At 44.3% G+C, this 16,809-nt stretch overlaps 1 protein-coding gene across 1 annotated transcript; it reads right to left on the bottom strand.

Annotated features, from left to right (window-relative positions):
- Positions 1-778: 778 nt before the first annotated feature.
- Positions 779-16,800, bottom strand: LOC104462782 (metal transporter CNNM2-like; the record flags this gene model as incomplete). The annotated part of the gene is made up of 2 exons (XM_010074879.1): positions 15,858-16,800; positions 779-866 (listed from the first exon to the last, which is right to left on the bottom strand). Coding segments are annotated over exons 1-2 (983 nt in total), but the record flags the coding sequence as incomplete, so codon positions are not given.
- Between the last annotated feature and the right edge of the window lie 9 nt (positions 16,801-16,809).

The following is a 16,809-nucleotide window of genomic DNA, read 5'->3' as shown; positions in this document are numbered from 1 at the left end:
CTGAGACAGACGAAAGAACAAAGAAAGCCAAGGCCATCTAACTTCTAAGAACTTCAGTTTTCCAAACAAAAAAATTTCAGAGCAAGTGTCCTAATGAACCCTCCCAGCCAGGAAGACAAACCACCTTTTGTTTGAAAAATGTTTGCAAGTTTTCCCAGTATCCTTTCCAAAAACATCTCAAAACTACTACATCCAAACAGAAAACAGGAGTGAAGAATGAACTAACAGATTAAAAGATCAAGTCAATAATCTTCTCTACGTTCAAATCTAGCTCAGCTTCCACTACCAAGAAATTACCTGTGTTATGAGGGTCACATAAAGTAAACTTATGAGAAGTCAGTTCCTAGTAGACCAGTGTCCACAGTCAAAAGTTTCCTTGTTGCATCCATAACACAAAAAATATCCAAAGGAAATAGTTATCACTGGAAACCCTGACAATTTCCATACTTTAACTGCTCTGCTAAATGAACCATCACTTCACCAGTGAGTCATATCCTTTGGTGGAACAGTAAGAAGAAAGCTCATTTGCCTGTGTCTATGTGGCACCTGTTTTAGAGACATTACTGGATCACTGAGACACGCCAAAAACACGGGCAAGCATGAACAGCAAGTCAAGACTGTGTTAGCAGTGACATGAGCAGCAGAGGGAGGTCAGATAATTCAGTGGTTATTCTCATCAGTAGGTTTTGCTCTATTTTTTTTTCCTATGATAGTTTTCATTTTCTGTATTTTATGCTTTAACCTTCTCCTACACACTGAACAAGTGCAGTTCTCTCACTTTCCCTCTCTTTCCAGAGCTTCTGGATTCTCCTTGACCACCCCCATACTCAGGCTTGTCTCAGCAATCTTGTAGGAGTCTGCAACAGCTGGAAGAAAAAAGAAAAAAGACAGAAGCAAACAGAAATGCTCATAGCTTTGTTCAGTATTATTGTCACCTGCAACAGATGTGCTATATATCAAGAAACAAGATCACTGCCAAGATGCATTTATGTGTACATGATACAGGTAAACTGTTTCTTCGTATTAAAGTCAGCACTTTGATGGACACAAATGCAATCAATTACTCATGTTAAAAACATGTTATTCTGCCAGGGAAAAATAAAAAAAAACCCACATGACGACTGGCTTTAAAAATTTACTATCAAATTTTAAATCAAACTACAAACCTAGTTTAACATTCAGTTTCTTCTCTAATTAGATCTTCAAACATGGTACTCAAGCACCCTCCCTATTGTACGAAGTCACTGGTGTGTTCAATCGTGGCTGCAAATTTCCCCAGAAGCATTGCAGCTCCCTTACCTGGCCCTGGAGGGACAATCTACCACTATTTTTGTAAGCAATTATTAAAACCCCTCGTCCAACACAGGAGCTTTTGCCTTAAGCGCTGGTCCTGTGGAGTGGACATCAGACACGTGAAGAGGACAGTGGCTTCTGCAGGCCTCCTGACCCTCACGCGTGCAGATAAAGAGAATCCCCAGAATGACTGCCTCGAAGCCAAACAGGTTTAGCAACCCTTCACCATCTCTGAGGCAGAAGGCAATCTGCTGGGTATGTCACAGGTAAAAATGTGCATGCGTTGGAGCAAGGGTAATGAGACATCTACCCCATGCGACTTCAAAAGGTTAACAACCCAAAGGTTGCAACACTCCCATCTCTTCCTTGTGCAGCCTTTAAAGGCTGCCCTACCTAGCCCTGCCATCACTCCTTTCATCTCACTTCTCTAACACAAAGCGATTAGAAATAGAGGAAAAATAATTCTCTCTGAAACGAGAAATCTATTGCTGTAATTTCTGGTAGCAAGAAAATGCATCACATCTTCATTGTTCCAGTCACATCCATTTTCTGAATAGGACACACAGCAAAATTCTCAGCTCCTACATTCTGTTCCTCCCTCCTACAAAGAAAACAATAAAGAACCAGGATAGTGTTAGACAGGCCAACATGATCACAACCACAGCAAAACTCTTCATGCTAGCACAGCACAATGGTGCCCTTGATTACGAATCCAACACTGGGCTTCTACAGGAACAGACACACTTTAATCAGACATCAGTTATTAACGGAAGCATGAAGAGACACAGTGATAACAGTATCTACAGGACACAGGGTTTTTTTCAGTTGTGTGTCACGGAGCAGAGTGCAGCCTAGACCCCAACACAACTAGAGAAGTGGCAGAATCCAGTCTCTGCCAACACATTCACAAAAAGCAGGACAGAGCGAGAGGCACACTGAGGAGGCAGCCTGCACCACCCCAGAGCAGGGCTGGACTATCAAAAGGACAAATCTTGCACATCCCCTTAACTGCTGACAAACAGCAGGATGGTGGGCTGCTACCTCCCCATTTCACAACATCACACACAGAATAAGGGGAAAAGCCCAACTGAGCCATACCTTTCATCCCAAATTTCACCAGCAGTGATAACAGACCTGGATGTATGTCACTGCATCCCTCTTAGCCAGTCTGCTCAAGACTGCTTGGAAGGGATGCCAATGAAAAACACTTGTGTTAACCTCCGACCTGTCCATGGTGCAAGAATAACTTTCTGGCTGCCCCGGGAATAGAGCTTGAAACTTCCTGGCTCAGGAGGGAGCCAAAGTTTCAGTCATGCTTTGGTTACCACTTTGTCACTGACAAGAAAAAAGGAGAGCTACTCACACACCCCTCAAAACTGGGAATTTAAGCAATAACAGGCATGACACTTAAAACACTTGCCTACTAGGTTTTCAGCCCAGGAAAACAGAAAAAATGTTTAGTTCATAATCAATCCTAAACTGGACATTACTTTAGAGCTGTCTGAAAATAAAAGCCAAGCAGCATAGGATAAGAGGATAACTGGCACCTCTGACACAGTAAACAAAAAAAACAACTCAGCAGATTAAAACCCCCTGTGTCAGTGAGAGGTTAAAAAGCACCTGACAATGAACTTTACGGAAGCAATTTTAGTACCCATAAAGATACACAGTGCAAAGCATTAACCACTGGGGCATTCACCTTAACTGCATCTCCACACACTTGTCTAGTGGATGGCTTCATCTCATCTGTCGCTGCTGTCTCCTAGTCTCTCTGATTCTCCTCACCGTCTGCCAACAAACAGTGCCAGGAGAACTACACACTGATCTCCAGAAAAGGCAAGTGAAAACACTGTATAGAGACGTCGACAGCCAAGGATCTCGGGCAAGAAAAACAAAATCCAAGTCATTGGAGGGGCTGTCAGCCTAAATCTAAAGATTAAAGTTGCAATCATCATGCAAGGAAGCTCTTACATGAAGATTAAGCCAAACTGCTACCATACACCTTAAATTACAGGAGAAAAGCTGAAACATACTGGCTCCCACAAAACTATTCAGCTGATAAAAGGGAAGCGAACAAAAATTAGTCCTCATTCTAGAGCAAAGTAACTGAAGCACAAGGAGAAGGCATCACAATCTGTGCAGCTTTGGACAGCACTACAGAATCTAAATATCAAACTCTCCACTTCATCCTTGCCCAACCCTCAACGCACTTGCAGCAGTTACATCCTTGGTTTCCTTAGTTCATTTTTCCATTTTGGAGGAAACAAACAAGCAAGAATACGAAAATTAAATCTCCTGTATGTGTTAAGCTGTTTTATGAGGTTAAAAAATAACCTGTTCCTATCTGCAAGAACTTTTGCATTCAGTCATATATTCATGCTTTTCACATCCAAATCATCCCCAAAGCCATGGAAAACACCAATAGAGAGATCAGAAATCCTCTCGTTAGAAGAACTGTTCACAAGCATTACCACAGAGAGTTATTCCTGCTCCCAAAAACTGCATGCGGCCTCCGACTGTGGGAATACGTGTTTAATGACAGTACACAGTCATTCCTTGCCCCAGGTAACCACAGCACTGGGAAGCATAGTTAAGATGACCATGTTTGTTGAGCGGATCCTCTGAGTTTAAAGCACTTCATTCCCTCCTGAAAGAATACTCGCATTGAGGCTTCCTCTAAAACAACGATATTCAGAGGAAATAAATATAGATTCAGACCCAGCACAAATGCCACCCTAGCTCCTGAGCCTACCACCTTCCTCACAGTGGCTCTTTGCTCAGCATTGTCCTTTAACTATTTGAAGCCCTTCTCAAGGCACCCAGTTCTTCCTACAGATCTGGAGGCAAATACAAGGAGAAATCAGGGTACCTGGATGCAGCCTCCAACATTTCCAAGGGTGTTTTCAGCTAGAGATTTAATTGGAGAGCAGGAAAAATGGCAAACTACAGAGCATCACCAATATAAACTTGGGAAATAAGAGATATTTTGTTAATTTCTCTACTCTATGCTTGGATTGATACATTCCAGCACAGTTACTAGTTCCAGGATGGTTGCATGTCTATCTGAAAAAAGAGCATACTGATCTGTCTGAAAAGTCCACTAGTTTAAATGCAAAACAGTCAGGGATACAGCTAGATAACTTCCCCCTTTCTGAATATTTTCCTTGGAACTTTCTGGTTGGAGCCTGTGCATTGCATGGGGCTGAGAGAGCTATTACTCTTGGAAGCTATACTCCCAAATTCTTTCCTTTACTGGAAGACGTGAAGCTGATGATTTGCAAAGAAGAAATGTATTAAAGCCTCTTACCACTGGACCATGTTCAAACAGCAGGCAGGCAACAAGTTTAAACCCCATTTTCAGGCCAGGAATCAAAATTAAAATGCCCTCAACACTCAAATGTATGTGTGTCTTCCCCCCCAACCCACCCCCTTTCCCGGTCTCTCTCTCAAAAAAAAAAAAAAAAAAAAGAAAAAAAAAGAAAAAAAAGCTTGTTCAAAGATTACAGCAAAAACTGGAAAATTCAAAACAGCTGTTCTGGAAAGAAAAAAAAAAAGAAAACATGAATAGAATACAACCATTGACATCAGAGCTCTCCTGGTAGACCTCTCATCCTCTACACAGCAGGTGTGCCCCTGCAGAGAGGAGAAGGAGGGATCGGGATTCCCGTCTGTAGTGCATCACACAGCATAGGGAAACCTTCATCTCCACCCTTAACCCCAGGGGCACTGGAGAAAGCAGGAAAAAAGAAAGCTACTGTACTTGCTTGCACACTGACTGCACACACTACAGCTGCACTCACAGGTTCAACTCTATGACTGGCATCAAGCAACAGATTGCTGTAGTTCTTGGAGACTGCATCCATTATGTAGGTAATTAAGTTTTTTCACTGCCCCAGCTGCCTTCCTCAAGCTCTGACCTCAGGGGATTCCCACGTTGGGAAGCTTCACCCCCCACCACGACTGCCTACAGGGTGAACTGTGCAACTTCTCCATTTCCAGGTTCTCCTTGGGAGCCTTCAGATAATACAACACAAGGTGGATTAAACCAGTGAGCTACTGGCAAAGCAATTCCACATTAGTGAACATAATCCCCTCCGGGCCTTTGTCAACCCAACAGAAAGACCTACAAAACTGTCAGTCCTGATTATGATAGAGAGGCAGGTTCTATCATACAGACAGGGAATAAAGGTTTAAGTATGCTGTCATCTCTGTAAGGGTCACAGGAGAACACAAATACACCAGTATAGGAGGAATAGAAGCAGGCTTTCCTCTGTATGTTATACAAGAAAGTTTCTCATTTCTCTTGTAAGTGAGCGCTCACACTTCTAGTAGCTGATGTTGAGTCAAGTACGCTGTACAGGATTTTCACTAAGAGAGAAACAGACAATGATTTTGATTGGAATTTTGACTTCCCTAGGAAAAATCCTATTCACATAGCACAAGCAACTCTTCAATACTAAGAGAATAAAAAAAACACCCCCAGTGAGTAGCGTGAAGTCCTTGAATTTAGATGCGGAGTTACCAGTGTTTTCGAGCCTAACCACTCCAAAAGGCTCCAGGCAAACTAGAATATCAACAAGAAGATGAAAGTTATTCCCCACAAGGGCAGGGAACCAGCATGCAAGAAAGATCAGATCACATCCGTAGAGCAGCATAAATCCCATGCCACTACAACTATGCAGTCCATATAGTGAGCTGCTCACAGGACCACTGCCCCAGCCCCCAGCGAGGTATCCCTTACTCCTCTTCTCTGCTGGAGAAAAGCAAGACCTACAGAGAAATTCTTCACATAACTGGTATCTTGAGAGGTGCTTTTCCCTTCTCCCCACATACTGCATCAAAACACTAAAATAAAACAAAGTCAAAAAGCTTTCCCTGAACAGACACCTCAGTTACACAGTGGGGGTGGGAGGAACTAACATACAAATTCACATAGCAAAACCGATCATACTCCTTTATCCACCTTTATCCCTGAAAAAAATAAAGTGATACCCTCGGAGTTCAAGTTAGAGCTACTGAATAAGTCACAACCCAAGCCTACCTTAACTACTACAAAATTTAACTGAAGCCTCTTACTAGATGCCCTGTAATACCAGCGGAAGGTCCCTGTCTGCACTTGCTGTGTACCGGAATTGTAACTGTAAGAGCGGTAGTTGCTTCCAATGGAAAGATGTCCCAGGATAGATAGTTAGAATTAAGCCTGTAGCTTGCCTAAAAACCACAGCCACACCTACTTTCAGTGCCAGCTTGTAAGTTTTTATCAAGAACAAGTTCACACAGGCAGAAGATTTTCTTCCTTTTTTTGTAGGAGAGAATAGACATTGCTGGCAAGCAATTCACAAGCAGTAAAAGTCAGCAACTGATCATCCTTGTCCTCACATAACTGCTGCATGGAAAGGGGTCCTGCAGGCTCACTTTCAGCCAAGGGCTGCACTTTGAACTCCCTGGTGCAAAGGGCACGAGGACAATCTTCTGAAATCAGGGGCTGGAGTACTGGAAGGAAACCAGAAATGGCAAGATCCTTCTTAAAATTGTTTGCTAGCAGTAGAGTATCCAACTAAGGCAAGTCAGCATTTTGTTGTCCTCATTACCCACGGACAAGTGGGGAAAATAAAGCCTTGTTCACCTCCACAAAGATCAACAGTCACGGATGGCTCTGTCATATCACTGTAAGGGATTATAACACCATAAAAAACTCACTATAAAAAACCCCAATGTTCATTCATGCATGCTGTGGGAGAGAACCTCAAAGCAAGTAGGAGGCCGTCTTGATGGCAGGGTTCACCCGGCAGAGAGCAATGTCACAACACTGCTCTCATCTGAAGAGCGGATCCTCTTAGGACTGCCAGCAAAAGAATGGTGCAATCCCAACAGAAAGCACTACAGAAAACAAAACTACACCGATCTTTTGTACTAAATGTATGTGCTCATCTTCTGGCCCCAGCTCCTTTGGCTGGAGCAAAGCTCCTGCCTGGTTAATTAGTAACTCCAGGAGAATCGCGTTAGCTTGCAACTCTTGAGGCCTCAATCATCAGGTTTCAGTTCAAGACTGACAGGCATCACACTTACTCTGCCCTTCAATGTACAATTCCTTGATGAGAAGCACTGTTCCTTCTTATTTAGACACTGAAATTATGGTACCCAACTACATTTACAAGCAAAATGCTTCAGTATAAAGAGACAAGAAGCAAGTCCCATACACACAAGTGTTCTTAGCTTTGAGGTTTCTGTTCAATCTAGGGCTTGGGTATTTTAAGACAACTTGGTTACAGAAAAGTTGCTTCTCCAGTATTCTTTCACTAGCCCTCTCTAGCAGATACCATCACCCGTAGGTAGAGAGCCAGACTGACTCATGTCTTTAAATCACAAAAATAATTACAAACACCCATGCAAGAATCCTAATTTCCAACATGCCAGCCAACCCAGACATCTCTTGCATTTACAGGCTGTTCACTAAAACAACAGAATCGTCAAAGACAGACAGTCCTGATGATGTCCCATAGACAACACAGAAGCATAGCAAATCCTGAAAATCATTCTTCTGTTCAGTGAAAACTGTCCGCCTACCAAAATTCCGGAAGGCTCCCAAACAATTCTAACACAAAACATGAGAACAATGCCTCAAAGGTCTCCAAAGACTCTCCAGAGAAGAAAGCTACTACAGACAAGAGCCATAAAAAAGGATGGAGAACTTTTGAGTAAAGGACAAAAAAGGAAAGAGATAGTGGAGCCAAGTTCAGTAAGAATCAAAGCCTCTTTGTTACCAGGGACCACAAATGGAAAGCTCCACTGTGTTAAGCACATCAGGTACATGCAACTCCAGAGGCAAATCAAAAGAATGGCCAGTTCCTCTCCAAGTATGATGCGCTCTGCTCAGAAAGAAAGTTCTCTCTGCTGTCTATCTTTCTGATACTGCAACCTCATGTTTCAAGCTGGATTGTCAAATATGGACTTGGTTCTTCCAAGTCCACTTTGTGAAAGACAGTATGGTTGCATGGTCTGGAGACATTACGTTAGTGGGTTCTTTGTGGTTTTGTTTTGGGTTTTTTTTGTTTGTTTTTTTTTAAGAAGATACAGGAAATCTTTTAGTAGACTTTAGTTGCCCTGCCTAAATTTGTAACAATATGCTTTGGAGAATAAGACCTTCATTACTCCATGTTGTACAAAATGGCATTTAGAACACCAAGGGGCTTCTCAGCTTACCTGTTCCAGGCCGTCCCTTTCTCCTCCCTACACCTACCTCTCTGTAAGAAGACCTACAGTGAGGTGAACAGGTCACCTCTACCCCTTATGGTTCCTTAACGAGCTTTATTTTGCATGCCCTTCTCACAGATGCTTTGTATACCATCACACCTAGCCCTAGCTTATTCCCAGCATAGCTTCTTCTGCCAGCAAGTAGTGGGCCATGCTAACTCCTAGGCCAACGGAAAAGGCAGTTTCTACTAGAAGGTGGTTAATGACAGATTTACACATCTCTTTTCAACAATATATAATAATTGAAAAAGTGAAACAAAAATCCATCACTAGATAGTCCTGAAATGACTCAGTGACCTTGGCAGCAGCCAGGCTGGGTCAACCAGCTGATCTGGGACTGTTAGCCATGTGCTGTTGGCTGTAGCTCATTAGCACCAAGTATTTACACTCCTATTTGTAGCTGGTAGGCTGTATTTCAGGACCTTGTCAAATTAACAAGAGTGCCAGGTCATGCTTACCAAGGTATGGTTCAGAGTGCTGCAGTACTCTATGCTGAGGGCTAGTTTTACAAGCTCCATTAGTGCAACTGGGAGGGACTCAACAGCAGAAGTATAATTGGTCTACCTAGACCGGCAATTGCACCACAGCCCTGTAGAGGCATAGGCTTATGAAAAAGCGACCTCTTGTTAAGCATTAATGGAAGAAGCAGCAGGATGAGATATAGACTCATTCAACACACTGCTCAGCCACTCCTTTCATTCTAGGCCTACTTAATGGTGCCTAGGCAGCTGTAAAACTGACTTACAACTCCTAACGTCAGATGTACATCGCAAAGTGTTTACAAGAGATGAAGTAGTGAAACTTCAAATTATGCAGGTCTTAATTCCTGGGCACTAGAATGTCTGCCCTCCAAGTGAGCAAGACAAAATCTGAGACCATCCAGCACCAGAAAGATGAGTGGATCTTGTCTAAATTTTAATGGCATTGATGCTCCAAGCTAAGGGTTTTTTTTTCCCCCCCAACACTCTCACTCACTATAATGATTCATTCAATAAAGGGGGGGACTGGGGCTCATAACATGTACGGTGTGTGAGGTGGCTAACTCCCTCATTTCCTCAATTACCAGCTAGAGGGATATCACAGCCTGCCAAGACAAAACTTACCTTTGGATGGCTCCATTCAGAAGTCACAATCAGAAATGCAACCTGTATATCCACCTCTTTCTGCTGCTAGCACTACAAAGCTACTGACAGGAGATACAGATAGACAAACAGCTACAGTGACGTAAGAGCTGACAAAGGCTCCATGTTGATTCCACACACTCACAAAAAGGAATAAGCAACTATGGCTACCTAATAAAGAGAGTATCTTTAGTTACAGAACTTACTGAATTGCAGCCTGATGAGATCAATAAGCTTCCATGGTGAACAAAATAAATCTGCTCTTTTCTAACACTCTCTAAGCAGCCATAGCCATTGTCAGACATGTAATACTGCAGAAGATGTGCTGTCATTGTTTTTACACCGTTAGAATCATCTGAAGTTCACCGAGAAAGCATTCTGCTCCTCAGAGCTTTATGTTGGCAGAGAAATACTGAAACTCAAAAAACATCTCAGCCTTGGAAGAACAGCACAATGGGTAAACTACCTGATCATTTTCCTACACCACTGAATTTGCTCAGAAGTTGACATTCTGTCTCTTCTCTCTATTCTACTCCAAAATTGGCCAAGAAACACTGCTGGCTGCACAGACCGGCCTGAAGTTTACATCTGTGCCTATTACAAATAACCTTTACAGACACAGAGAAAGCAGATAGGAACGTCGTTCACTTGTGGTGGAATTCACTCCCATCAGCTTCAGTGCAGGAAAGAGTTAGCTAACTTAGCAAATAGTTGAGGGGAGGAAAAGGCAACTTCTTGTCTTTGTTGAATGACAAGAATTGTTAGCAATCAGTTAAAAAGCAATCCAAGAATCATACCCAACACAAGCAGCGGATCCAAACCTCTATTGCTCAAGCTATTTAATTCACTGACTCCTCTCCCTGCCAGACACCTGAACCACACGTCTCTTTCTATTCTCAGCAGCAGAATGGAGCCTCCAGCTGGGCTCTTCACCAAGGCCAGGGTGAAGAAGCACTGCAGCTGTCCAGCAGCATCTTTTCTTCTCCTGGTCCCTAAAAGAAGCTCCACAGTAGGGAGCCCAGGAAGAACCAAAGCTGTTCTCCAATGCCCTCCCCTTGACACCTCCCCCTCACCATACCAGCAAGAGGGTTGCCTGCGGTAACCCACATCCACTCCTCTCCAGCGGAAGGAGCACACATCCCCCAGGAGCTCTACAAGGCCAGCAAAGCTCTTGGCAGCGCAGTACCTGCGGGTGCTACGCTGTCAGACAGCCAAGAAATAAGTTTGTCACGAGGCAAACCCCACTCCCACATGCAATTTTTGCGCAGGGAACAAATCCACAGGCATATCACGGTAAACCTTCTGCATCTTGCTGGCAAATTCCCTCCCACCTACCACTCCCCTGATCTCTTCACAGAAAAGTCTCCATCCTGGACATCCTCAGCACCTTTCTCTTTATATTAATTTCCTCAAAAGGATCAGACAAGGTGCCTTTTGAAACCGATAATGTTTTCCAAGAAGGAGTTTTATGTGCCTTTCATAATCCCAGAAGGGATTTATGCAGTTTCTTCCAGTTTCTCGTAATTGTGCAGTCACTGGCTTACACCAACAAATGTCTCAGGAGACAGACAACCTGTGAGACAAACTAGAAAGTGAGCATTCAGATCCATTAAACAAAAGTTACTCATGGGAAGTCTGGACTCAGATTCAGCACAATGGGAACCCATCAAATCTGAAAGGGACCAGGAAAGAAGCCACCTACAAGCCTGGGTTAGAGCTATATCAGAAAGGTAAGTGACCTAATAACAGAAAAAACCCTCAGACCAACAACACTAACACAGAACTTCGGATCCCTGGGCTACCAATCACTTGCTGTCCCACCTGCTTCCAAAAAGAGGATCTATGTGCTCAAAAGAGGAGTAAGGAAGTCTAGGTATCCTTCTTCTCTGCTCAAAAGTAAGGGTTATGTTTCAGGTTGCTAGGGCTTGGTTTTCTTTGGAGGGGGAAGAGGAACTAAGAAAGAAATTGACAAAGTTTTTCTCCAGGTCCCAAGTCCACACTAAATGCAGCCACCAAACTACCAAACGTACACACTGTCAAAACCAGACAACACAATACTAACAGAGCCCAAAGAGAAGATCATCAAGTTAAATCTGACAAGGTTTTTAGGAGAGAAAAATCTTTTAAGGTCCAGTTGGCAGTGATTTTAATAAGGAATCTAGGAATTTTCTCAAGGCTGCCATGTGATTCAGAAAACCAGAGCTCAGAACTGCTGCACACAGTTACTGTGACTTCTTTGTAAAAGGTTATTAACTCTGATCTTTAGTATAACATAGTAGTGGAGACAGATAAAAATAAGATCAAAACATATGACTCAGTCCCCAGATAAGGAGGACTCCAACTGAGAAACTGCTGCCCTCCAAAGCCACCCAGGCCACCAGGAAAGCAGACGTACAACAGCTCACAGAAAGTGGGCCAATCTTGAAATATTAGTATTACAACATGAGCCTATTCAAGCTGAATTCTTGTAGCTCTGGCAGGCAAGGAGCTAGAAATAGAACACTTCGGATTTAGGATCACACATGCAGAGATCTGCCTGTGAAAAACACCAAGAGCAAGTGCCAGAGAGCATTTAAGCAGAGACCTAGGAAAATTGTCAAAAAAGGGGAAAAAAAAGCAAGCTAACACACTTATCAACAAGAAAAAGCACATCAGTGGAGACAGTTCACTAGCTTCTTTCCAAAAATGACTTTGTTGCTTATTCACTCCCTGCTGCAGCTTAGGAGCCAGGACACAAATCAATTCTGGAACAGGTAACGCCTTGTTCCCCTTTACAGCAATGGCCAACATCAGATTAGCTGGGAGTGGACTTACTTCAAATGAGGTATCTCTTTGCACTGAGCAAAACCAGGCAGGTCATTTCTTAGGCCAGTATAAAGGGTACATTACACTTCTTTGCATTAAATTTGAATGACTGAATTTAAGTAAGTTAAACACTCAAGTCTGCTCGACTTGCAGGCAAATGGATTTGACAGTGCTGGTAGAGGTTTAAGGTATGTCGATGGGAACAGAAAATTGCCCCTCTTTCAAAAGCTATTTATTTATAAGTAAACAATGCTTTTTAGAATAGAAGCTTTTTTTTGCAGGCTGCTTCAGAAATCATGTTCATTCACACTTTAAGAGATTAGAGCAACAAGGGAGTGGGAATGTGCTGGAGCTCTCCCTTAAAATTAAGTTTCTTGCCTGGCAGCATAGAAGCGAGACAGATACTTACTTTGCAATTGTGGGTAAAGAACATTAATAATAGGCCCACCACCAAATCCTCCAGCTGTTCAGCCTAAGCACCAGAACAAGTACAGAACTACCCATTTCATCTTCCACAGCAGCATAAAGACGTGTATCCTGCTGTGCTTGGCTTTTAATCTCCTCCTTATAAGCCTCCATGTTTAGGTCAAGAATGTTTTGCTCCTGCCCAAAAAGTGATCTTCAAAACCCCACCTACCCAGCTAATTACAAAACTTCTCAAAAAAAAAAAAAACCCAGGCCTTTCCCCTTAAAGCGATTAAGGTATTAAACTGACAGCAATATCACACTAGGTGCCCATTGCACCGAATGGTGGTAGCAGGGACCTGAGTGGAAAAAAAAGACATACACGTGAGTTTTGAAGCAAGCCTGCCGCACTGGAAGGTCAATGTGATGGGAACAGAATGATTAAAAACTGTAAGCTTATTTATTTTCAACTCCTTACCAGAGAGTAACACGCAATTTGATTCTCACCCTTAATTTGTACATTCTCATGGGAATTTGGCAAGGTTGCTCCGAAGAAGACAGTTTGAAGAACTCTTGCAAAAGACACTGTGCTATGCCAGATCAAGCAAGCTATCAGTTATTTACATTCATTTCAAAGGACACAAAGGAACGCATTTATTTCTACCATACCTGCACTTTTTAAAGAAAAGCCAGTTAGGACAAAGCTCGTCCTAACACCAGGGCTTGTCCATACAGACCAACCAGCATAGCTCTTCTGGAGTAAATATTTAAGTATGATCAAACTGGCCTGAATTAACGCACAACTACAGAGACCATTCCAGGACACAGTGATCACAGGAAGGAACACACACGTTAGGAAATCATCCTACACTTGCCCTACTGGGACGTCTCCTTGTGCAGGCAAGGGAAGTCCTCTGGCTACCAGGGAAAGCGAACTCTGGTCTGCACCTTCCAAGCAACCTGGGAGAATTTTTAAGAATCCTATTTTAAGCACAAGTTTCAGGAGCCGCAAACAGGCATATTTGGCTTAGCCACACTTGCAGGATTAAAGCACACACCTAATTCTCCCAGCTGCTAAATGAAAGGACTCCTATGTTAACTAACACACAGGAGTGCATTTCATCTCTTTCAGGCAGGGCAAATAAAGCAACCAGCATAATATTAACTTCTTCAGACACATTGCTACAAACAAAACTAGAAAAAACACAAGTCTCGCTACAGGTTAAAAACCCATCATGCCATCTGAGTCTGAGTAACAGCAGAGGACAGTGGGAGAAGAACCCTATGCCTGCACATGCAGCAAAATCCATCTTAACCAGCCAACAGTTAAGTGACATAATTGAGTTTCCCAGCTCCAAACTGCAGATCCCCCAGTGCAGAAACCAAAGCCGAGGGAGGCTCTCCCTCATCTCTCCTTCAACAGCTCTGAGCCCAAGTAAGGTTTCCCCACTGCTACACAGAGGCAGAAGGAGATAAAGAAAACCACTGCTGCACTGGTCAGTAAAAAGCAGGGTTCACCTTCTATCCGTGAAGATGAAATAGGGACGAAGAAACCAAATTCAAAATCCCCAAATTGGGTTAAGCTAGAAGAAAGATCAAATGCCATGCTGTCAAAGCTCAGCAAGTGGACAAAACAGCACCTGAAATGTTAGTGGTTATTTAAATTTATTACCTAGAAAGACCATTCACCAATTTACAAAATTATTTTCAAGGTAACTTTTGCAGTCAGTAAAGGTGAACCCAAATATTCCCCGTTAGCTGAACTGTGGGGTCAGTGCAGCTGTAAAGATCTCCTCTTTCAGCTTTCAGACAGATCATCTCCCAGGGACTGAGCTGCTCTCCCCAAGTACCATCAGCTTCGTGGCATTCCCATTGCCTTCAGTTTTCCAGCACAGGAGTTCACATATCCAGCTCCTTTGATATTTCACTTAACGATTTATTTGAAAACACTTCCCTGCACAGGCCTTATAGCATTATTATCTGAACTACAGAGATGAACAGATTTAAAATGCAAAAAAGTTTTCTCCTTCCTCATAACCAAAAGCTCATAACAGGAACTAAGATGCAATTATGAGGTCAACACCTTCTACAATTAAGATGGGGCCAGAAAGCCTCAGTCCCATTCTGATGCTACTGACACACATGCTACACCAGAGAGGTAGAAATGGTCGTGTCTTTGCCGAGCCTGTGGTCCTGGGGGCGGAGGGAAGCCCAGGGAAAAAGACCCATAACTGAAGTGCAGCACCAACAGATGCTTTTGAATATATTTTAAGACCCTGAAACTATTCATAGAACCACAGATTCACTGAATGGTTTGGGTTGGAAAGGACCTTAAAGATCATCGAGTTCCAACCCCCCTGCCGTGGGCAGGGACACCCTCCACTAGACCAGGCTGCTCAAAGCCTCATCCAAAGCATCAATCAAAATATCTGGAAAATGAGCACAGAGCTGAGGTCAGCCGGCTGAGCCCATGAATGGAGCCAAAACGCCTTGTTTATCTCAGCACGTGTGCACGCACCAAGCCTGGAAGATAGGGGTGACCTACCCGAGCAGCCCACCCGCTCCTCACTGTCAGGTCAGCTGAAAAAGCACCGAGAAGACACAACCAAGTAACGGGCGCGGATTCCCGTCAGCGGTTCTCACTATAACAGCCAGATGAGTGGAAAAAGCAAGAAAGAAAACAACCTTGCTTGGCACCATGCCCATACACGCATCCCAGTGCAGCGGAGAAAAGAGGCTGGGGACACATACCAGCCGCGTATCAGCTTTCTAGCCCAGGAAACGGGCAGATTTGGCAGATGCCTAAACACGGGCCACTCTCTGTCCTGAATGCACCCTCCCAAACCCCTCCACCACCAGGAACCTGAGACAACTTCTCTGCAGAACTCCCTCGCCTCCCCGGCCAGCTCGCTGTAGGAGGGCAGATGCTCACCACCCCCAAGCAGCACTCCCACACCCCCACCACAGGCACAGGCCCACCTTTCTTGAACTCCTCCAGCATGGCATCAAGTTTGGTGTCGTTGAAGACAAAGTGCAGCGGATGGTTGTAGAAGCGGGTGATGGTCTTGAGCGGAGTGCAGTCATCGGGGTCCACAAAAGCCAGGTCCTTAACGAAGAGCAGGTCCACAATGTTGGACCGGTCGCCCTCGAAAACAGGGATGCGGGTATAACCGCTCTCCATGATCTCGGACATAGTGTTGAAGTCCAGCACACCCTCGGCAGCAATCATGAAACAGTCTCGGAGGGGAGTCATCACATCCTCCACTGTCTTGGTGCGCAGCTCCAGGGCTCCTTGGATAATGTTGAGCTCCTCCTTGACTAGATCATTATAAGGGTCGGTGACCCGCAGCATCTCCAACAACTTCTCACGGTTATAGACCGTGCCGATCTCCTGGCCCAGGACACAGTCCAGCAACTTGCTGACAGGGTAGGAGGCCGGGAAGGTCATCATCATGAAAAACTTTGTGAGGAAGATGGTGTTGGCGCCCACGGCCAGGCCGTGCCGAGAGCAAATTGCCTGCGGCACGATCTCGCCGAAGATGACGATACCGATGGTGGAGACCACCACGGCCACCAGCCCGGAGCCGGCGATGTCGTCCAGGAGGATGGTAAGCGTGGTGTTGACCAGGACATTGCCCAGCAGGAGGGAGCAGAGCAGGTAGTTGCCCTGGCGCCGCACGGGCTCGATGCGCTTGGCGTAGTTCTTCTCCTTGTCCGTGCCACAGTTCTGCACAATGCGCAGCTCCATGGGGTCCAGGGCCATCAGGCCCAGGTTGAGGCCACTGAACATGCCCGAGAGGCAGAGGAGGAGGGAGATGAAGATGACCTGCAGCCAGAAGGGCAGCAGGAACTTCTTCTCCTCGCCCACGATCATCTTGGTGTCCTCGCCGTCGTGGTAGATCCAGGTGGTCTCACCCCATGGTGGGGGTCC

This window comes from Pterocles gutturalis, unplaced genomic scaffold, assembly GCF_000699245.1.
Source record: "Pterocles gutturalis isolate BGI_N339 unplaced genomic scaffold, ASM69924v1 scaffold48742, whole genome shotgun sequence".
NCBI classification, from domain to species: Eukaryota; Metazoa; Chordata; class Aves; order Pterocliformes; family Pteroclidae; genus Pterocles; species Pterocles gutturalis.
This window is presented reverse-complemented; position numbering and strand designations above follow the sequence as displayed.